A 23,884-nucleotide genomic window follows, 5' to 3' on the forward strand; every position below is an offset into this window, starting at 1 on the left:
GGAGGAGGGGAAGGCGCTATCACGTGACATGCAGCGCACTAGGCCTTGGCCGATGAGACCTCCCTTAACCAGTGAAAGAGGGCGGGGAGTCCCTTGCTGTAACCATGGCAACGTGGTGGGGCGGGGCATCGGCCCAACCCGACCCTGTGATTGGTGTTAGTACCGGAAGCGGAAATAACACAAAGCTGGCGCCAAAATAGAAGGGCTAAGGTATATCAATTGGCCTGGCCCAGCAAGTGCTACGGTGAGTTCCGGGCCGCTGCATGTCTCCCGTTTGCTGCGGGGCTTCCGCGCGAGACACGCGGGTTACTCCGCGAGCAGCCGCCTCGCGTTAGGGCTGGGAGCAGCCTACCAGTGCCAGGCCTCTGCTTAGTGCCTGCTTGGCAGCCGGCGCCAGGCCTGGGTGCTGGGATCTTACTGAACAGATCTGGGCCGGCTCTGTCCGTGGGGTTCGGGGCCTTGGGGCTGCACTTGGGCCACGTTCTCCCTGGGCAAATAGGGGGGCGAGCCTAGGTGCTAAGAGGCCTGGCCTGCACCTAAATCTAGCTCCCCTGCTGGGAGCTGTGAAAAAGCCTGTGCCCTGAGCACTGTGATCAATTCCACCTAACCACCAACCTAACAGCTGGGGTGGATGATTCTTCCCTTGACCTAGCAACTGCCAGAGAGGTGAGTTATCTCTCCTGACAGAAGAAAACCGTTCCATCCGTCTAGGAAGCACCTGTGTTACTGTGCTACAGTTGGCCTTACCCTAATAAACCCTGATCATTATCCTCCAGGCTATACTGAGAGTTGGCCGTGCTGCAGGTGGGATGCAACAAGGGGTAGTGGTGTGTGTGTGTAATTAAATAGATTTATTTTATTTGCAGGTCTAACAAAACATTCGGGTAAATATTTATAGGGATTAAATGAGTAGAAGTGACCAAGGCTTCCACAAATAACGGCCATGTCATAAGAAAACCAGTTACTAAATGTTCCTGTATGACAACTTTCCTGTTCATGGTAAACAAACACTTCTTTCCTTCTTTAAGAGCATCTGGTCACAGGATTTAGGAACTTGAATTTATCTGTCCATGTCCAGAACAAAGATGCCTAGCCTTTGTCTTCTGTTTAGGTTAGGATAACAGGATCTTGTGACTTTAGATCAGTGTTTCTTAATGTGTAGGATGGGTCACAAAAGATTTGTTCAGAGTGGAAGTGAGCAGACCGGTTTCTAAATTTTTTTCTGGAGTTCCATTTTTCATTCAAAACAACAACAACAACAAAAAAGCCAGTTTCTATTTGTTGTGGTCGCAAAGAAAACTTTCAAAACATGAAGCAAATGTAATCATCTGATACATCTGCCTGAGTTTGCAGAGAGCCTGGAAAAGCACTGAGGGGTGAATTGCCCCTTGCATTTCAATGCATGCTACCTCAGATGGCACTGGTGTTACTTTAAATGTCAACGTTATCTATTTACTGCTCATCAAAGCATATAAGAATGGAGAAGACCTATCATTAAGAAAATATACAGCAGTGTTTCCCTATGTCTGCATGGGGGTGCTGGGTGTGTGTGCACAGCTCTTTATCCCCCAAACCAATCTATACGTAAGAGAAAGGCATTTACATGATCCATATCTTTATGGTATTTGAGAACCTAGATAGATTCCAACTCTAGTTGAAAGTACACCTCTACCTCGATATAATGCTGTCCTCTGGAGCTAAAAAATCTTACCACATTATAGGTGAAACCGCGTTATATCAAACTTGCTTTGATTCACCGGAGTGCGCAGCCCCCTTCTCCCCCCCCCCCCCCCCCCGAGCGCTGATTTACAGCGTTATATCCGAATTTGTGTTATATCGGGGTAGAGGTATACTAGAGAGTATAAATGAGAAAAAATACATTCTGCACTTGCAATCCTTATTTGTTATGAGGAGGCTGGGCAGCCAGCCAATGTTTTATAGAATTTGAAAAGTTAACCTCACACCCACTGTGAGTATGTAGCCAATCGTACTTCCATCACCTGTTGTTTTGAGAAGGGAGGATCCTGAACTCGTTCCACATATGGCTGGTCCTCTCTTCTAAAAAAATAAATGACAATATACTAATAACTCTTAGTTAAATTATTATAATCACCATAAATTATTACTATAAATCTTCATTGACAGTCTTACCCTATCAGTTTAATCCACAGTTTGCAAATTCAGTCGCATGGTAACATGAGTAACGAATTAAGAGGTAAAGGGTCTGGACGAGGAAGAGGTGGCTTTCAAGGCTGGAGAGGAAGATGGCGAGGGAGAGGAGATGGAGGAAAAGACTGGAAAAGAAACACTGGAAAGTCTGAGTCTGGTAAATTGGTTGTACATAACAGATTATCATTAATCTCTGATGCTAGAATACAGTGATCCAGCATTTTAAAGCAGCAGTGCATGTTTACCTGCTCTTCTGTGCAACAGCTGCAGCTGTTTGCTTACTAGTGCTCTAAACAGTAAATAAGTAAAACTGACAAAGTTTGAGATGCTACTGTACTTACACTGCTTTAACCAATCTTATTTTCATACTTTTCAGCACAACCTCGATTAATTCAGTCAACATTGGATCAGATTACTCCATATAAAGGCTGGAAGCTTTATTTCTCTGAAGGTATATTAAATAATTTAGAATAAATGTTTTACCTCCCTTTCCCCCCTAGATGTGTGTATTATAGGAGGGAAAATAGATTAGAAGGTTGAAGAAATGAGTGACATTACAGTTCATTCTTAAAAACAACAACAATGAGGAGTCCTTGTTAGTTTGTTAGTCTCTAAGGTGCCACAAGAACTCCTTGTTTTTGCTGATACAGACTAACACGGCTACCACTCTGAAACCAGTTCATTCTTAGATCCTTTTTAAAACCCTTTTTTAAGGTGCAGTAGAGGAAGATGGTAATTAAAAATGTAAATAATCTGGTCTTCTAAAAATGGAGGGAGACATGAGCGAATTCTCCTTTTTTCTGCCCTTTTTTGCAATCTTAGCCTTTGCTGATCTGAAGCTCTAATTAATCTTAAATAGCTTTGTGATTTCCATCCAAGCCAGTGATTTTGGGTCTTGGTTGCACTCCAGGATTCTTTGAGTTGGCTGCTGTGACAACACCTTTGAAATACCACAATAGCTAATCGAGAAGATCCTGGAGTGTAAACAGACCCTGAAAGAGCTACGTACTCTCACTCAAGGACTCTATCTCTAAATCACATGGACTGCTGGCCAGTGTTGCCAGGGTCTAAGTGTTATCTACTGCTCATCTTCCCCCATATCCAAAACAAATTTCAATGAACAACTTGTAATCTCTGTGTGGGCAAAGGCTTGGAAATGAGTGTTGTACAATGTAAAATGCGCTCCAACTTCATCCAACCTATGTTAAACGCAAGCCAAAATATTGAACAAATTCTGATGCTCGATAATCAGATTGCAGTTCACAAATCATATTAAATCTGCTGTCTCCTGGAGATGCAATTACTTACTGTAATGCCTCACCATCAGTCTTCTGTTGGTCCTGCCTCATGATAGTCCCCCACATGGACAACCATCTGCACCCCACAACTCAGAAGTATTAAAATACCCCTTCCATTAAATTTTGCCTCCTTTGCTTTGAGGATTGATCCCATATCATCCTGGCTAAAAGTATGTATCCTCATAGTTCTTAACTTAGAAGAACAGGAGTATTACTGAGACATTCCCCAATCTTGGCGCACAAACAACATAATGGGGAAAAATATCACCCTTTCTAGGAAAGGCAACCTGAACCTATTCTGCCAGTCCTGTGAAATGCTGCAAGACATCATCATGATGGCATAAGACCTGCTATGACTATATCTTCTTATAGGGCTATGTCTTACAAGTTGGTACAGTTGGCATCCCTTCCCCACCCAACTTTCCTTTCTTTTCTGTCTCATTAACTCTAATTGTATTGTGATAAACTCAAGAAATTATTCTATCCAGTCCTTTGAAGGAAGGTAGCTGTGCTGTAGATGCTTGAGAGAAAGGTGCAAAAACCATGGAGGGTAAAATGTATGTGAAAGAAGGATTATTTAAATAAATACCCATTTTTTTAAAATCAATGTCTTTAATGGATGAATTGGTTTCTATAATAAATTTCTAGCTACAAATAAAGCATATGATGTGTTGATGTACATAATTATTTTTGGGTTAATTACTAATGCGATGTGTATCTGATTAGCTTATGATGGCAGCTCTCCATTTGTCCAGAAGATTCAAGCATTTGAAAAGTTTTTTACACATCACATTGAACTTTATGATAAGGTAAGACCCCCACAACTGTTGCTACAATAGCATAATAGATCTGTATATATTTTCTTCAGTCTATATTTCAACTACAGTATCTCAGGAATAATATTAATCAAAACCTTTTGTTTTATCTCAGAATGAAATGTGTTTTGTAACTTGAAATGTTTTGTAGGATGAAATAGAAAGAAAAGGGAGTATTCTTGTGGATTACAAAGAGCTGATACAAGATAAAGATTTAATTGAATTGATTCCAAATATATCTACTGATTTAAGGGATATGCCTCAGAAAATACTGGACTGCATGGGTTTGGCAATACATCAGGTAAATATGGACTCCAAATAGATGTTAAGTAGTAGGATGTATGTATGTAATTATGGCTTGTACTTTAAGTTTTAAATCATATTTATATGGAAGACCAATTCTCACTGTCAGAAGGGTTTTTAACCAGAAACAAATGTATAATTACTACAGCTATGAAAGTTTCAATTGGTGTTTTTAAACTCTTTATTACATTTAGAAATAGTGACTTTTAAAAAACTTAGTTTATTCTTAAAGGTTGATAGTTTTGAAGTGTGTGGCTTTCAAAAGATGTGAAGCCCAAGTACATTTTGCAGGATTGGGGCCTTAATTTTTAAAGATTAAACAGTTTAATGCATCAAGTTTTCTGGGCCAAAAATTTGACCTAATTTACAATTGTTATGAGTAGAAGTAGAAGAAGTAAGTCCTCCAAATGTTAAATATGTACGTTTTCTGACTTATAAAAATCTGCTGCTTCACTGAACCCCCCCCCCCGCACACTTCCCCCCCCCAAAAAACAACCACCACCACCCTCTTCCTCTCTGCACCATTGTTGTGTGTCTTACAAAATCATATCTTGATAATACTTTGGGCTTAGTGAGCTATGCCTCATAACAACTCTTTATTTTTTTTTTTTAATTCCCATTTTTTAAAATGGGACACTGAGTCACAGATGTTAAAGTACTTGTTCAAAGTCACATAGGAAAACAGTGAACAGACCCTAGATCTCCTGGCTCTCAGTCCTGTGCTTTAAAAAGTCCTAGCCACCTTATGCTGGTTCTGCAGTAGCAGCAAATGTGCTCACAGATATGCTGACATTAATGATATCCGTACATGCACATAGTTTAGAATTGGAGGTTACTCTGTGCAGTAGCCAAGAAAAAAGATACCAAGTATTTTTAGGATATAGAGGTGAAATGTAAGTATTTATTAATATTGTAACAGTGAACCTATAGTCCTTAGCCAAACAAGGCCTTAGGCCTGAAACAGGTTGGCATGATTACTAATACAAGGTTATCTATCTTCTGGTCAACTAAAATGTAAGATTACAATAAAAGATGTGTTAAGTGCTGATGTTCTGGAAACTATGCAGCAATAGACTGAAAAATATGGTACAATGTGCCATTTAATACTGCAAGATGCCAGATAGTAACATTTTGCAGGATTCTGTTATAACCTCAAGTTGCTATGATACCCCATTGACATAGATGTTAATGAGAATAAGAGGAGCTAAAGGGATAGCCAATGAGAAACAGAACACCCCTAAATTAGTGGGGTGTGGAAGTATTGATAAGGAAAAGGGGGTTGGAACCTATATGCATATGTCTGAACCTTAGCAGGCATAAACATAACTCAGAATAAAAAGGTGTTGCCTCGCCTGTGTGCTGGGAGTAGATGCATTGGGCGATGCCAAGATGACAGCCACAGATGATAACGATGAGGAGGAGGAAGATAATGATGGGCACTCTAGGATCTCCCAGTGGGAGATGTGAGCAATGCAAATCATAGGGCTAAACACTTTGTACTGTCTATCTGCTATCATATTTCAGTGCTGTGGGATTGTTTATCTGCTTAGTGGATTTGTTAATAAAGGGACTTGTGACAAATTGGAATGGTTTCTCATGTGCTTGTAGGGTTTCTTATTTTAGTGATGCTGATAATATTCCTTATGCTGTAGTCCTCAGGAGACCAAACTTTTTTTGACTACTGCGATCAAAGAGATTAATCAATCACCAATCCATTGATAAGGGTACAATGCATTCCTTTTTTTAAAATTAAAAACAAAGATGTTAATTTAAGATCCATGTAAAATATGAAAGGAAAACCTATGGTTGTCAAATGGAAAAGTACAAAAGCAGTAAAATAATCCCCTTGGTTGGGCTTAATAGTCAATGAGACCTTCTGCAGAGTTGTGTAGGGGTTTAAAACAGCAGGATAATGTAACAAAGCTCAACTGCAAATGAACTATCATGCCAAACCCAGGGAGGAGAGCAGCATGTTAAAGGAGAACACTTCAATAAACACTATTACCCATTCCTTGGAGCTGGTTCTTCCTAGCCTGTGTTTATTTTTTCTTGTCTATCTAGGTATTAACTAAGGACCTGGAAAGGTATGCAGCTGAACTACAGGAACAAGAAGGATTACCAATTGATGAAGAACCTATAATAAATGTGCCACATATTCATGCAAGGTAAAGGATGTTCTGTATTAATTCTCTATTAGGATTTGAAAGATTCATTTGCCCAGAGAGAGTAAAAAACTCTTATGGAAAATTGCCATCGAACATTGGTCCTTTCTGTGCTGCAAGACTGAAATATGTGTTAAACCGTGGCTGGGGTTTACTGTATTATTACAGGGTCCCCATATATGGTAGTTTCTAGAGAGTAAATGAGACCTAAGAGTGTTTGTTAAGAATAATGAACGGTGTGTATACTATGTATTCTCTTATAGTTTGGGAATTCTGAATGTTAGAATTTGACTGGGCAGCCTTCACTTCCTCTTAGGGTAATAGGAGTTAACAGTTGTGTCATGTATTCTGGGGAGAGGTTAGATTTACAATAAAATATTAGATTTGTCTTCTGTTCATAAAACCTTTCATCTGGCTGTATCTCTATTAGTGTTTAGTTCATACATGCATATTTGATAACACTATTTTTGTTCTTTAAGGATAAGAAGAGTTTTAAAGTTGTGTGGCAACCTTTTTATTTAGGGTGTACAACTATGACCCATTGACTCAACTGAAGAATGTTCGGGCTAATTGTTATGGGAAGTATGTTGCCCTGCGTGGCACTGTCGTGCGTGTCAGCAACATTAAACCTCTATGCACCAAGATGGCCTTTATATGCAGTACATGTGGGTATATTCAGAGTTTTCCTCTGCCTGATGGAAAATATTCCCTTCCCACAAAGGTAATTTAAAATATTTTTATCTTAAAATTTTCCTCCCCTTTGCTATCTCCTGTGTTTGGAAACTGTCAACTCATGTGTGTTAGATTTTAAAAAAGTGATAGTATTTAAAGAGGGATGAAATGGATTTAATACTTCAGCAAAGTTAGAATAAGTTAGTGATCCACAAAAATCACTGTACATCCCAATGTTACTGTAAGTGTTCATCGTGTGAGGTAGGCATTTAAAAAAAAAAAAGTTTCCTTGATTTTGGGTGCCATTTAAAATGGAAAACCAAAAGTATAGAAACTTCCACAAATTTAAAATAATTCCTCTGTTCTCCTCTCCCTGAACCCACCCCCATCCTGTTTTAGAAAGGGCTATTTAGTGTTCTGACTGTATTTAGCAGTTTTATCTAGGACTAGAGCTGGCTGGAAAATGTAAATCCCTTCATGTGAAAAATTAAAAAAAAAAAAGTTTGCCCCAAATTGGGATGAAAAGTAAAAATTGAAATCGTTTTGCAGAAAGGGATTTTCCAGAAAAATTCCATTTTGGGACTACCAAATGGAGTTTTTTCAGTTTGCCGGCTGCCCACCACAGGCTTTCTGGCTGGCTAGTTGCCCTGGAGGCAGTGAGTTGGGTAGCCGAGGAGCTGGCCAGCTACAGAGCCTGAGTAGCTCATGGGTGTGTCTACACTGCAAAAAACACCTGCAGCAGCGGTTCTACAGACTTGGACTCATGGAACTTGTGCTGTGGTGCTAAAAATAGCCGGGTAGATGTTCATGCTTGGGCTAGAGCTCAGCCTCTGAAGCCCAGGGAGGACAAAAGCTAACATCATTCTGGGATGTATTAGCAGGAGTATTGTAAGCAAGACATGAGAAGTAATTCTTCCGCTCTACTCTGCGCTGATTAGGCCTCAACTGGAGTATCGTGTCCAGTTCTGAGCGCCATATTTCAGGAAAGATGAGGACAAATTGGAGAAAGTCCAGAGAAGAGCAACAAAAATGATGAAAGGTCTAAAAAACATGACCTATGAGTGAAGATTGAAAAACTTGGGTTTGTTTAGTCTGGAGAAGAGAAGACTGAGAGGGGATATGTTAACAGTTTTCAAGTACATAAAAGGTTGTTACAAGGAGGAGGGAGAAAAATTGTTCTTCTTAATCTCTGAGGATAGGACAAGAAGCAATGGGCTTAAATTGCAGCAAGGGCGGTTTAGGTTGGACATTAGGAAAAACTTCCTAACTGTCAGAGTGGTTAAGCACTGGAATAAATTGCCTAGGGAGGTGGTAGAATCTCCATCATTGGGGATTTTTAAGAGTAGGTTAGATAAATATCTATCCGGGATGGTCTAGACAGTATTTGGTCCTGCCACGAGGGCAGGGGACTGGACTCGATGATCTCTCGAGGTCCCTTCCAGTCCTAGAAGAATCTATTAATCTATTTTAATGCTAGGTGTTTAAACGACTGTTTGTGTGACAGTTTTCCATTAATTATACCCATGCCAGTTGGTATCCCTAATCTAAGCTTAACTGTAGGTTTTCTTTTTATATGCTGTTAATGAGCTGCACACAGAGTACTGTTGTTTTTCAAAATCAAATTAGGCACCTTAAACTATTGTAATAAAGATAACAATTTTCTTTGTCAATCCTGACCACGAATTCATACTGTTACAGTGTCCTCTGCCTGAGTGCCATGGACGATCATTCGCTGCAGATAGAAGCTCTCCTTTAACAATTACGGTGGACTGGCAGTCTATTAAGTAAGCAACCTTAGAGTGTCTGTTCCTTTCACAAACAAATTTAGTTTAACAGATTTGAAAAGATATCACATTATTAAAGCAAATGTGCATTTTTATTCATATTATCCATTGTGTAAAAAGAAGCATTGATCAAAAGAATATGCTACAAAATAATTGTTTCACCAAAGCACTATTCTATATTATATATTGTCCCTACTCAGTATAATAGGTTCATTGAAATTCTTCTTATCTCGACTATAGCTTCATTGTGAACTGTTTCAGGTCATGCTGTGAACATGATTGCATCCATTCTATAAATGTAATCACATCCATTATAAATTACCTTCTGTAATGAATGAGCTGTAAGGAAAACATCACAATGGTTGGCTAGCAGGGCATTGTTACATGACAGCTGTTAACTGAGAGAGCTGAATGAGTTGTATTGAATTTTAGTGTCAAAATCTTGGTTTAAAGTTGTATTGAAAAAAACACAAGCTAATCCGAATAGGAATGAAGTACACATACTTAAATTGTTTCCCTATTTTTCTGCTTTCTACATCTAATAAAGTAAATATACAGTACCTTAAATTGTGAGCTATCTGTGGCAGGGACTGGCTTGCTGTCTTTTATTTGTACAAGAATAGAAAAAATGGGGCCCTTAGGTATTACTGCAATAGAAATAAATAATATAAATGTCAGCTGTTCCTTCTAGTCTAAACTAATCAAAACTATTTCTGGAATTGATTTTTTTACTTTTTTTTTTTTTTTTTTTAAGAACGGATGTAATGGTAAGTAGCATAGTATTTGGAAAAGCTCTTCGGCCCTATTCCAGCACAGCTGAATTTTATGCATTTGTGGGTTGACTTCAATGGGACTACTCACAGGGTGAAATCCTGGCCCCATTGAAGTGAATGGGAGTTCCACCATTGACTTCAGAGGGGTCAGGATTTCACTGTATGTGTGTAAAATTAAGCATATGTGTAAGTCTTCTTAGAATTGGTGTCCTCATTTGTTTGCATTGTGGGTTTGGGGCTTTTTTGGTACAGTACCTCCATTGTTAGACAACTTCTGTGGTAATCTGACAGGTGGATGTTATCAGGGGGACTAAATAACTTGATATCCTGTGCCGTCCTAATATCAGTATAGTGTCTCAGAAGTAATATTTTATACTTGCTGTAACCCTGCCTTCTTTTAAAATAAATAAGAATGTAACCTGTCTATAGTAAACTACAGAAATGTTAAGGGTCTGACTTAGACTGACGAAACAACAAAAAATTGATTATTTTACTATTATAAAAATAGACTGTGAAAATGTCACCTTGTTGCTCAGCAACAGATCTGCTCCCTATGTATAATCAGCCTACCTGTTCACTTTAGTGACTAAAATAAATTCTTCCTTGTTTAGGCTCTCTCTTCTTATGCTTTACCTTTGCTGTGAAGTTGAAGAGAGAGGATCAGACCTGTCAATCACCAGGCAAGGGACTAGGTCTCTCCTTCAGGAACATAACACAACTGACAGTACAGACTGTCTCCTAATAGTAGTAGCCAGAGGTGGTTCCCAGATCTCCTGCTTTACCTGAAATACAGAGTATAGGAAATGCTTCAAGGGATTCAAATTTGGTTCCAAACCGATCTTTTTGCTTGTCTCAGCTGGTAATCTTTATGGGCACTTTTTCAGGGCACAGGTAGTTTGCTCCACTTTTTCCAGGAACTGTTCTCTCTCCATTCCAAGCAAGAAAAAGCCTCACATGCAGGTCCTCTGCAGCCTTTGCTCTAGGGACCCACTTTTGCCTGCCTGCTCTGGCTTCCAGCCTCAGCCATACTGCTGGTACTAATAGGTGTGTTTCCTACTAGTATGCAGCACCTGGGATGCACTGCTCATTCACAAGCTAGTGTACTCCACACTACCTATGAAAAGAGGCTATCTTCTGTGCATTTGCTGAACCTGAAAGCAGATCCTAAGGGTATGTCTATACAGCAAATAAAAACCCGCAGCTGGCCTGTGCCATGGGGCTTGGGCTGGGGGCGCTGTTTCATTGCTGTGTAGACTTCTGGGCTTGGGTTGGAGCCCGAGCTCTGGGGCCTTCTCACCCCTCAGGAAAAGTGCAACTGTGCTGGTGCATCTGCAGAGGTTGATAGCAACTACTGTAAGGCTTAGGGGGTGTTATATGCCCTCATGGTTTACCCAGCCATGCTGTGATAAGGTTTTCCCCTTTACTGCTGCCCCCTTGAAGGAGTAAGGGGTTGGGAGCAAGTCATAATTAAGACTTACGGATTGGGGGATGGGGAGCAATGACCCCTCTGTTCTCCCCCAAAAGCTGAAATTTGGGGGAGCTGGCTCCACCAGGGAGAGGGATAGTTTCATGTCATGGTTCCCTCCCCACTGAAATCAACAGTATTAGGCTTCTGGTTGGTGGGCAGTGGCAGCTAATGGATTATGGTTTGGGGGTGGGCGCTAAGGCTCTGAGCAGTGTTAGGGCATGTCTGAAAATTGTTTGTGGACTTGAGCTGATGTTCACAGGTAAGAGGAGGACCCTGTTTCAGTCTGAGTTCAGGTAGTTTTGTGGTTCTAGTCAAATACTCTTATACAGCCCTAACCAGTTGCCCGGTTCACAGGCACTTTTTTGTCTTTGGAGGAGACTTACAGACTTGTGCAATCCCATTAAAGGAAATCACTCAGGCAGTAAAGATATCACCCCACAATAGCATGTCAGAATCACTTCAAAGGAGACCAACACTTATTCCCCCATTTCCACTGCATTCGTACCATCTCTGGTATTGCAGCAGAGTGCATGCTCAGAAAAGTTCATGATGTTCCATTGCTTCTGTGCAGCAATACCATAACACAGCTAGAGGCACAATGGGTGGAATGTCAGTATAGAGAAATGGGACTCTTGAATTTACCTGTCTTGGAGGTTTCGGTCCATGTTTTCCGAGCTGACATTCTGTATCCAAATTTTACAGATCCGAGTATTAAAAACTTTAAAACAAGTTATTGTGAGCAGCACAATCTTAATGTTGAGAACTCCCCCCCTCCCCCCTTTTTTTCCAAATTCCACTCTTTTCATTTACAAACCCTTAGAAAATTAAGTTGTACCATAGCACGGACAGATTCTTAACAGTAGCACCAGGGGGTGCTATTAATATTTCATGTAAAGAAGGGCTCAGAAGAGAAACCTTTGGTACTTAGAAGTGTTACATACACATCCTAGAGTTTATTTAGCAGAACTAAAATACAACATAGGCAAAAAGACAATTAAAAGAAAACCGTCTAATTTGTTTTGAAATATCACTGTATGTTTTTAGTTTTATTTAGATGGAGGTGTATTTAATTTTGAAGGTTATAAAATTAATATCATCCATGATAGATAAAGACTGGGGGAAAAGAATATTTAAAGGATGGATATATATTTATAAATAAATGTAAATGTATTTAAAAGGGAAAGAAATTCACTTAAGCAAGTGTAACACTCATATCTATGTTAGAAAGTATAGAAGAGTTACAGTAGCCTACAGTGCAAATTATCATTTATTATTTGTATTTTGGTAGCACCTAGAGGCTGCAATCAGGAAAAACATCAGGGCTTGTCCACACAAAGCTGTGATGGTAGGAAAACCAACATGGCTGTTTTGTAACTCAAGATTATACTTGTGACTACTACCGTAAAACTGCCAAAATTCATAAAATTGTAACTGATTTCTCTCTCTGATAATCACCTCCAAAATTCTCCCTTTAGGAGGAGGATTTCTTTGCTTTGTCATGGCTCTAATATGGATTTTTTTGAACGCTTGACCCAATTGCAGTAAACCCTTTTTTAAGTTAGAGGATGAAAATAAGATACAATATTAGCATTATCAGCATTTCCCTGCTCACCTCATGCAGATTACTGAAAACTGACAACATTTTTACAGTTTGAATTTACATGTAATTGGACCTCACTGAGTTGTAGAATTGACAGTTTTAATCTAGAGTTCATAAAGTTAAGGTTCTTTGGAAATACGTTTTGAAGTGTTTGCAGAAGAAAAATTGAAGTGCTTATTAAGTCTCTGGTCCTGGAAACACTTAAAACTTTTGGAATTTCCTGACTTTCTTTTAACAGCACTCTTTCCAATGTTCTCAATCTGTATTCTCCCTTCTCATCAAATCAAAAATGATTGATTTGAAGCCTAAATGTGAGGACTTTATATAAGAACTTAAATAGAAACACCGCAGACTGGTCATTGGTATGCTATGTGTATTTTAGGGTTCAGGAACTCATGTCAGATGATCAGCGAGAAGCAGGTCGAATTCCTCGCACAATAGAATGTGAGCTGATTCAGGATCTTGTAGACAGTTGTGTCCCAGGAGATATGGTCACGATCACAGGAATTGTTAAGGTGTCAAACACCGAAGAAGGTACAATACATCTGGTTTGAATTTTTTCTTATCACCTTCTGTATCTTGCACAATGCTAAACAAAAGCTTACTCTTCGTTCTCTAGTTGTTGATTGTTCTCTCAACACCTAAAGTCACTTATTCATTGCATTTTTTAGAAATAAGTAAAAGGTATAGGGAAAAGCTATCGAACAGTTAAGGCTCTGTAGTGAAAAAGAGAGAGGACAAAATACGCCAACTGAGAGGAGAGCCGTGTACACCTTAGCATCCCCTGACCTTAACTGAGTCTGGTGCAGTCGGCAGTGGGTATGTCTTGTAGCAGCACTTGTGCTCTGTTAAGGATGAGGAATTTGTCTCAACTATCAGTACAGTCTTCTCATGTTCTAGAAAGTCAGTTGGATAGAACGATCTTCTGTACAGTAGTAAAGGAAACAAGGTGTTGAGATGGATTCCGTTTTCCAGATTTGTTTCTAGAATAGTCTCATTGAGGTTAGCCATTTGACACTTTATCTTTCATTTAAAGGAGGTGGTAATCATGGTTATTATTATTTTTTTTTTTTTTAAAAAGGAAAAATATTAAGGGAACTGTTAGGGCTGCAAATTCTTTCATCGTTTGCATCTCTCTGCTTGAAGAAATCTTACAAATGCTCTTAATGGAGAATGTTACAAAGAATTGTCATAATCAGTTTGTGAACCATGTTGCTTTATGATAGATCAGTAATTTTCTGTTAAGGATACAGATAGCGTTTAATTTTTAACAACATTTTTCTATCTTTTCTGCTACAAGTCTTGTCTTTTTATTTAAAAAAAATTGTTTTAAGAATAAAATAGTGTATGTGTGCAGCGTATTTGTTTAATTTTATAGTAGATCAGGCTAAAGACACTTAAAATGTAGTCAGTTCAGAGAGGCACAATGCTCTCTGTTTCTCCAAGGTTAAAATTTTGAATAGAATAAAATTGATCTTGCATTTCATTCAGGCCCTGATCCAGCAAAGCACTTGAGTATGTGCTGAACTTTAAGTAAATTACACAACATTCTTTTCCCTTTTATAAAGCTCTGAATCTCAATGTGTCACCAGAAGCTTTTCCTGTTTTTTTATCAGGCTTTGAGAAAGCAGTTGTTCAAAATAGTTTCCACTAAATTGTTCAAGGGCTATATCTTCCAGTATTCAGGAACTGTGATCATGGGTTTAGACATTTTAATTTGCTATGTTATCATTATAAATATGTCCCAAGTTTTAATTAGCACATGGATTTTAATATTTCTGAATTATTTTAATCACTACCCGTGCATAACCCCAATACTTAGATGAAAACATGGATTCCTATTTTTGACAGCCTTTGTAATCTAACAGGAGCATCTAGAAACAAGAATGACAAATGTATGTTCCTGTTGTACATTGAGGCAAACTCTGTCAGCAACAGTAAAGGACAAAAAGTCATGAATTCTGAAGATGGGACTAATCACCGAGTATGCATGGAGTTTTCACTTAAAGATCTTTATGCTGTTCAAGAGATTCAAGCTGAGGACAGTCTGTTCAAGCTAATTGTCAAGTATGTTGTCTCTTACACCTTTAGTAATTTAGATATAAAAGCACCACAGCTTTTCCCTTCTTGTACTTTCAAGTGTGTGGTTCATTATTTGCTATCTTACATCTTGATCCCTCCAAAGCAGTCAATCTGGGACAAGTAACCTAAACGAAGTACACCCTTGTGTACTTGTGCCTATGTCCCTCTTGTAGTCCAAGGGTGGGAGGTGGAGTCAATCAAATACATTTGTAGTTTTAACTAGTTGAACTTTCATTTGCCCCAGGATATAAATATTGTACTTCAAAAGAACACTGTTCTTAAAATAAGTAGATACACATGTTCACTCCTGTGCTATCTCGTGCCTTCTGCCCTCCTTCTCTTTCCCCTATTTTTCAACTGCTACACTCTTTAGTTGTCCGAGACCATTGCCTCGGCAGCTTCCACATCTTGCATTGTTTTGTTCTATGCTCTGCCTATGGCCTCTGCAGCACTGGGGGAGGGGATATGAGCGCCAAGCCGAGGGCATGAAACAGACAATGCAGGACCATGCGGTACCATTGGAGGATTCCAGGAGGCTGCAGCTAAGCCTGTGGAATACAAGACCTCCTTCAAACTCCAGCACAGTTGAGCAATGGACTTATGATGATTAAAAGTAGTTCTGTTCCAGATATGAGGGGGTGTAACAGGTTCGTGTGTGTGTGTGTGTGTACGTACAGGTTTAAGTGGAGTACTGCTCTCTTTATGATGACAAGCATGCTTCACTATCCAAAAATGTCAAGAACTTTGATAGAGCATTAAAAAAACCCAACAACCCTGGTTTTGCTGGGAATTAGGAAAGAGAGTGAATTTCTAGGGAACTTGTTGCAGTAGAGAAACTAGTTTTTTGTAATTGAGATGGGACAAATGATCATAGCTCAGTGGTTTGAGCATTGTCCTGTTAAACTCATGGTTGTGAGTTCAATCCTTGAGGGGGCCATTTAGGGAACTGGGGTAAAAATCTGTCTGGGGATTGGTCCTGCCTTGAGCAGGGGTTGGACTAGATGACCTCGTGAGGTCCTTTCCAACCCTGATATTCTATGATTTAATGGTAATAAGAGATTTTGTATTAATCACATACTAATGTCAAATGTCTTGGGTTTTTCAGCTCACTTTGTCCTACTATCTATGGCCATGAGGTAAGTAATTTTAGAACTCTGCTTTCATTCTAAATTCAAACTCCATTACAAATTTGCCTCAGTAAACTTCCAAGACCTTTTAAAGGTTGGCAAGGTGGAAAAAATGATATATATATTTTTTAAAGTTTATTTTTGGATAAACAGTTTTTTTTTATTTTTCCTGTGTCAAAATACCCATAGAAACCCCCAAATGAGAAATGGGTAGTGCTTTGGGCAATGGTGGGAGTTCAGTCCCTTGTAAGTTCTTTTCTGCAGGACACAATGTTTTCTTTCTGTGTGTCTGAATTTACTATGAAGCAATTGTTAGTAATGGTAGCTGTTGTCTAATGCTAACTAGCATTTGTATGTACCATTATAGATTGTAAAGGCAGGTTTGGCACTGGCATTGTTTGGAGGATGCCAAAAGTATGTGGATGACAAAAACAGAATTCCAGTGCGAGGAGACCCACATCTTCTGGTGGTTGGAGATCCTGGATTGGGAAAGAGTCAAATGTTGCAAGTATGGGTTCATTTACTGCTATTAAACTTAGCTAATGGAGACAGAATACATTTTTTTCTTTAACTCTAAACCAGTGATTCTCAAACTTTTTTTTTTTTTTTTTTTTTTTTCTTCGCGGACCACTTGAAAATTTCTGAGGGTCTCAGCGGACCACTTAATGATCTTTCCAAATGTTTGTACCGTTAGCTAACTATTGTAAAGTGCTTTGAATAAAAGCGCTATATAAAAAAAATTAATAATTTAACTTTTTTTATTCTACAAATAAAAGCACACAACTCATTTTATTATCAGTAGTCTTACCTTTCTAATGCGATGGATGTGCCCTCTCTCCCCCACTGCGGCAGCCCCCAAGCTGGGGCTGGGAAGGAGGCGGGGGTCTCTTCCCCCGCCGCGGCAGCCACAGCCCTGGAGCTGGGGAAAGTCGCCTCTTTCTCTGGCCGCCGCAGCCCTGCATATCCCAAATTCCCCCCACTCCCTCTTCTCGCCCCACTGCCCCCTCCCACCTACACCCTATTCACCCTAAGGCCACCTCCTCACCTTACATGTGCATCTTCTCCAGGGTCCAGGCACCTAATTAGTGGAGCCACGCCTGCGCGACTCCACTAATTCGGTGGGTGGCCCTTCATTCTCTTGTACGCAGCCACCCAGGCGCCCACCTTAGAGGGAACTATCTGTGGATCACCTGAATGGAGCTTGCGGACCACTGGTGGTCCACAGAATACAGTCTGAGCACCTCTACTTTAAACCTTTATGTTTAGTCTTTCACTTACACACAACCATTCGTTCAATGAGAGACTGTCTCTTTGTATAAAATTTATAAAGTCTCCCTTTTAAAGTATATAATTTACTAAGCCCCACATTTTTGTTCCTAGTTGTTGTGAATTCTGACTAAAATAAATACTCACATTTTTTTCCGTTTGTCATACTCTCATTTAGACATTCACTGTTGTTAAACATTAGTAGTTCTCCAAATAATTGCACAACCCTTCTGTTCTGTGATAAATATAAAATACATCTCTCGGAAGGGTTCTCGTTTTATTTTCATTTGTCACAATGACATCGAGAAGTGTGTAAGTGGTCAGTTGTGTACAGCAGCCAGTATAACTCATGCATATTGAATATCTGTCACTTCTATGCTTTTATATAATGAAAGAGAGCAAGGATGGACCTGTGGTTGAGACACAGAACTTAGAGTTGGGAAGCCTGGGTTTTATTCTTGGTTTTGCCTTTGATGTCCTGTGTGACCTTGGGAAAATCACTTAGAGATTTTCAAAGACACACACGGCGTTAGGCACCTAGCTCTCAGTGACCTCCAATGTTAATTGAAAATCTCCCTCTTAGGGTAGGTCTATACTTACCTCCGAGTCCGGCGGTAAGCAATCGATCTTCTGGGATCGAGTTATCGCGTCTTGTCTAGACGCGATAAATCGATCCCGGATCGATCCCGGAAGTGCTCGCCGTCGACACCGGTACTCCTGCTCTGCGAGAGGAGTACGCGGAGTCGACGGGGGAGCCTGCCTGCTGTGTCTGGACCCGCGGTAAGTTCGAACTAAGGTACTTCCACTTCAGCTACATGAATAACGTAGCTGAAGTTGCGTATCTTAGTTCGAAGTGGGGGATTAGTGTGGACCAGGCCTTAGTGTGTCTGTCTCAGTTTCCATATCTGTAAATGGGGATTATAATACTTAGTTTGCAACAATTATTTTATTGAGTTTGAGAACAGCCATGGTAAAAAGGGCTTTGAGATATTTGGACAAAAGGTCCCAGAGAATGACAAAGTATTATTATTGTTGGAGTTACGTTTTTGAGGAATGGTCATATTCAGAATGCCCAACCTATTATGATAGCAGGGTTATGGGCTATATCTGAGACCTCCTGGTAAATCTACTGACAATATTTTTGAGTGACATGTAAATCCTAATGACACATTGCTTCAGTGGTCATCTAAGAGGAGTTAGTCTGATTATTGGTAGATTCATTTAGAATTCTCCTATTTCTAAGGTGCTTGTGCAGATATTTTAAAATGTGCATTATCGAGATCATTTCATGTTTTTCATAACGTATCACTGGCAGGAAATTGCATTAAGATGGAAAAACAGTAATTGTAAGTACTATTGCCAGGAAAAAGTCATTATTTTCTGTGGGACTGATAATATGCACTTAATTTAAAATACTTAGTAACCGAGGTCATACGCTTTAAAATCTGGCATAAATCTTTCATGAGAGAGAAGAACCATGATAGAAAAGCAGAATGAAAGGAAAATGGTGTGTTGACCGAGAAATCCAGAAAACGGGTAGATAATGTGTGAATCTTTAAAATTAGAACATGTGATTGATAGAGGTAGAATTCAAAGAAGGAACTAAAGGAGAGGCAAGTATAATGGAATACACGTATCTTTGCTCCACTCTCCCTCTCCTGATGCCCTTCTCCCTAAAAGCATCGTCTATCGAGAGCAGTATCTTGTCACATGTACCTTAGTCTATGAACAGTATTTGCAAATCACATTCTGAGCGGTCTGATTCTTATGTGCTCCTTTTCAGACCAAGTCCAGCTGAGTGCTCTCTACAGTAATCTTTAAATATTTCACTTGCTGGCACAAAGCTTTATGTTTAAAACGTAGGGCTGTCAATTAATCGCAGTTCACTCATGCGATTAACTCAAAAAATTAATCGCGATTAATCGCACTGTTAAGCAATAGAATACCAATTGAAATTTATTAAATATTTTCATGTTTTTCTACATTTTCAATTATATTGATTTCTATTTCAACACAGAATACAAAGTGTACCATGCTCACTTTATATTATTTTTATTACAGATATTTGCACTGTAAAAATAAGTCTTTTTCAGTTCACCTCATACAAGTACTGTAGTGCAATCTCTTTATCATGAAAGTGCAGCTTACAAATGTAGATGTTGTTGTTGTTACATAACTGCACTCAAAAACAAAACAATTTAAAACTTTAGTGCCTACAAGTCCCCTCAGTCCTACTTCTTGTTCCGCCAATCGCTCAGAAAAGCAAGTGATGCTGCTGCCTGCTTCTTATTTACAGTGTCACCTGGAAGTGAGAACAGGCGTTCGCATGGCACTTTTGTAGCCAGCATTGCGAGATATTTATGTGTCAGATATGCTAAACATTCATATGCCCCTTCATGCTTCGGCCACCATTCTAGACGATATGCTTCCATGCTGATGATGCTTGTTAAAAAACAATGCGTTAATTAAATTTGTGACTGAAGTCCTTGGGGGAGAACTGTATGTCTTTGGCTCTGTTTACCTGCATTCTGCCATATATTTCATGGTATAGCAGTCTCGCATGATGACCCAGCACGTTTGTTTTAAGAACACTTTCATAGCAGATTTTTCAAAACGCAAAGAAGATACCAATGTGAGATTTCTAAAAATAACTACAGCATTTGACCCAGGGTTTAAGAATCAGAAGTGCCTTCTATAATCCGAGAGGTACGAGGTGTGGCGCATGCTTTCAGAAGTCTTTAAAGAGCAACACTCAGATGCAGAAACTACAGAACCCAAACCACCAAAAAAGAAAATCATTTTCATCATCCGAGTCAGATGCTGGTGGCATCTGACTCGGATGATGAAAATGAACATGCATTGGTCCGCTCTGCTTTGGATTGTTATCAAGCAGAACCCATCATCCGCATGGACGCATTTCCTATGGAATGGTGGTTGAAGATGAAGGGACATATGAATCTTAAGTGCATCTGGCAAATAAATATCTTGAGACGTTGGCTACAACAGTGCCATGCAAATGCCTGTTCTCACTTTCAGGTGACATTGTAAACAAGAAGCGGGCAGCATTATCTCCTGCAAATTGTAACGAAGTTTGTTTGTCTGAGCGACTGGCTGAAGTAGGACTGAGTGGACTTGTAGGCTCTAAAGTTTTACATTGTTTCATTTTTCAGTGCAGTTATTTTTTGTTCATAATTCTACATTTCTAAGTTCAACTTTCATGATAGAGATTGCACTACAGTACTTGTATGAGGTGAATTGAAAATACTATTTCTTTTGTATTTTACAGTGCAAATATTTGTAATGAAAAATAAATATAAAGTGAGCACTGTACACTTTGTATTCTGTGTTGTAATAGAAATCAATATATTTGAAAATGTAGAAAATATTTAAATAAATGGTATTCCATTATTGTTTAACAACGCGATTAAATGCACGATTAATTTTTTTAATCGCTTGACAGCCCTATTAAAAAGTTTTTGAATCAGTTCAATTTCTAATATTGGCAAAGCTGTGATGATGGTTTAGCATACCTAAGCCAAGTTTGTATAAATGACTTATAAAGAAATATTTAAACTACTTGTTCTTCCATTTGCACACAATGAAAGATTTGTTTTCTCTTTCTTTACTAAATACTTTGGTGCTATTCACAAAAAGTTGGCCTGCAGCCATTCTAAGATATGACAAGATCACACTGCAAGGTTTGTCCAGATCAGAATTTTCATGGGGAAACTCTAGTAGGAGCTGGTGCTGGTGGTTCAATAGTCAATACTTTTCTCTTAGCGTCAGTGCTGAACAAATGTTGTTCTGGCATAACCTTCAGGAGCATTTTGCAGATTTGTGCTTCTTTTTAATAAAACAGGTGCTGGTCACTTGCCACTAAAGATTCTTTGGAAAAGAGCAGTGATGCTAACTGGAGTGCACTAGCCAAATTTAACTGGAGCCATTGCATTCTGTCTGCCTTCCTGCATAAAAATGAAACTTGGAGAAATTTTATGCTGTATCTTTTTCACTTTTCTCATAAACTTCTGTAGAGACCTAATGCTTCAAGGTTTAAGACAGTACCTTAACTATTAGAGACCAGGAGGAGACCTCGTTTGGGGGACAGATAATCCCACATCCCACTCTTACTTCTGGGAGCACTACTTACACCTTCCTCCAAAGCATCTGGTGCTGGCCACTATCAGAGACTGGGTACTAGGCGAGACGGACCTCCAGTCTGGCAATTGCTTTGTGATGTGGCTGCATTTCAGTGATGGAGAATGCTGTATTTGGGTGGGGTTTTTTTTTTTTAATATCTGCTTAAGTCTGAACTGCTTTGTTTTTGAAAAATATCAATATAAGATTCTGTTTAATATAGGTGATCTAATTAACCCTTACAGTGCCTTAATCGAGTACATCCAAATCCATGTCATGTAGCATAGTCTCAGGGTTTACAATAATACAGCAGATAGTACTTTGACCCCAAGCATGCAAGCCAAAAATGATTCCCACCTTCTGCAGTTTTGGATGTATATCTCTAGGGGTACTCAGTTAATAACCATTATACTATTGACTCATGTTAAACTGAAAATCGTAAAAAAGGTCAAACACATTAATGTTTTCCCATTTGTGGTATTTTTCTAGTATGAGTAAGTTACAATTCCACATAATGTTTCTGTAACTTTTTAAACATTTGTGATTGTTTTCCACAGGCAGTGTGCAATATTGCCCCTCGCGGTGTGTATGTGTGTGGCAATACCACCACCACCTCTGGCTTGACTGTGACTCTGTCTAGAGATAGTACCTCTGGGGATTTTGCTTTGGAAGCTGGTGCTCTGGTACTTGGAGATCAAGGTAACACACTAAACTGCAACTAAATTGAATGGACAAATGTTTTTAGCTAAACATTTTGTTCAGATTTTCCCTCAAACTGGGGGATAGCACTGGGATACTGAGTCTAGGATTAACATATGTATGATGCTGCTACTACTAACTACAGATCTGTGGCTAACTTTCTTTTTTAAACAAGATCTTATGCTTAAAAATAAAGTTAAGAAATTTTGTGCAAATGTTCAAAATGTGATTCCTCATTCTCTGCTGGTCTCCTCCAGCTTGGCTTCCTCTTGGTGGGTTCTTGAAAGCCCTGATAGAGTCCACTGGTCTTTGTGGTCCCCGTTGGTGAGGCTTGGGTGACGCACTCAGTTGAGATTGGGGGCCTAAAGTCAGGCTTCTAAGATTTGCAGAAAGTCCTTATTTAGGTGCTTAAGTGGCCAGATTTTCAAAATGTAATTGGGAACTACTGGGTGCTTAGCACTTTTGAAAGAGAGGCTCCTTAGTTCGGCACCATTTTTTTTAAGAATCTTGGTTCCAAGTTTTTTTAATGAAGGCTTAGATTCTGGAGTGCAAGTTGGCAGTCATCAGAAAATAGTGCACTGCCCAGACAGCTGTTGTGAGCCAGACCAATTTGATCCCTGCCTCTAATACTTGCCCCTCCAGACTTACAAATCCACCAGAAGAGTCCCAGGGGCAGCATGGAATGGAAGCAAGCCATGCTGACAGGGCTGAGGGGAACATTGCAATGAGTGGACTTTGGATCGAGCTCAAGGTGCATACTGGATCAATATTTGGCCAATGACCTGTGTGTCTTCTGATACCTTTTATTCTGTGTTAATTATGTTTCCAGGTATTTGTGGAATAGATGAATTTGATAAGATGGGAAGCCAACACCAAGCTTTGCTGGAAGCCATGGAACAGCAAAGTATCAGCCTTGCTAAGGCTGGCATTGTTTGCAGCTTGCCAGCTAGGACATCTATCATCGCTGCAGCCAATCCAGTTGGGGGACATTATAACAAAGCCAAAACGGTCTCTGAGAATTTAAAGTAAGCACTTTTTGAAATGTTAATTATGTAGTTTGCAAGAGGAAGTGCTCTTTTTTTGGTCCGTTTGTGAATAATGGTACTTTAGTTTCCTGGAGGATGAAAGTAGGTTTTATTATAATCTTGCTTTGATTTCAGCTCTCAACACTGATTTATTTCTTGAGTTGTACTTGTGAAGCAGGGTAGTAGGTAAAGTTGCTATAGAGTTCCGTTGTGTCTGTTTTTATAAGCAATGTATTATTTTTGTCTAGAATGGGGAGTGCCTTATTGTCCAGGTTTGACTTGGTATTTATCCTGCTGGACACTCCGAATGAAGATCATGACCATTTGCTTTCTGAGCATGTGATGGCAATGCGAGCTGGAAAACAAGCAGTACACAGCAGCGCTGTAGTGACTCGCATCAACACACAGGATTCAAACACCTCCATTCTTGAAGCAGTCTCAGATAAACCATTATCAGAAAAATTAAAGGTAGAATTTTCTCTTCCGATTTTGTTTTGCACCTCCCCA

The 23,884-nt window shown here is 39.4% G+C and overlaps 1 protein-coding gene across 2 annotated transcripts in view; it reads left to right on the forward strand.

The window, feature by feature from the left end:
* The first annotated feature begins 169 nt into the window (after nt 1-169).
* The window catches only part of MCM8 (minichromosome maintenance 8 homologous recombination repair factor), a 31,190-nt gene continuing 7,475 nt past the window's right edge, over nt 170-23,884 (forward strand). For both annotated transcript variants that reach the window (XM_054021319.1, XM_054021321.1), the window contains exons 1-16: nt 170-244; nt 867-999; nt 2,160-2,326; nt 2,546-2,620; nt 4,194-4,276; nt 4,434-4,583; nt 6,647-6,750; nt 7,270-7,468; nt 9,118-9,203; nt 13,427-13,578; nt 14,913-15,111; nt 16,232-16,262; nt 16,621-16,761; nt 22,211-22,352; nt 23,182-23,377; nt 23,626-23,845. In XM_054021319.1, coding sequence (XP_053877294.1) covers nt 2,197-2,326; nt 2,546-2,620; nt 4,194-4,276; nt 4,434-4,583; nt 6,647-6,750; nt 7,270-7,468; nt 9,118-9,203; nt 13,427-13,578; nt 14,913-15,111; nt 16,232-16,262; nt 16,621-16,761; nt 22,211-22,352; nt 23,182-23,377; nt 23,626-23,845 — 1,908 coding nt within the window. In that variant the 5' untranslated portion in view covers nt 170-244; nt 867-999; nt 2,160-2,196. The remainder of the gene's footprint in view (nt 245-866; nt 1,000-2,159; nt 2,327-2,545; nt 2,621-4,193; nt 4,277-4,433; nt 4,584-6,646; nt 6,751-7,269; nt 7,469-9,117; nt 9,204-13,426; nt 13,579-14,912; nt 15,112-16,231; nt 16,263-16,620; nt 16,762-22,210; nt 22,353-23,181; nt 23,378-23,625; nt 23,846-23,884) is intronic.

This window comes from Malaclemys terrapin, chromosome 3 (genome assembly GCF_027887155.1).
Source record: "Malaclemys terrapin pileata isolate rMalTer1 chromosome 3, rMalTer1.hap1, whole genome shotgun sequence".
In the NCBI taxonomy this organism is placed as follows: domain Eukaryota; kingdom Metazoa; phylum Chordata; order Testudines; family Emydidae; genus Malaclemys; species Malaclemys terrapin.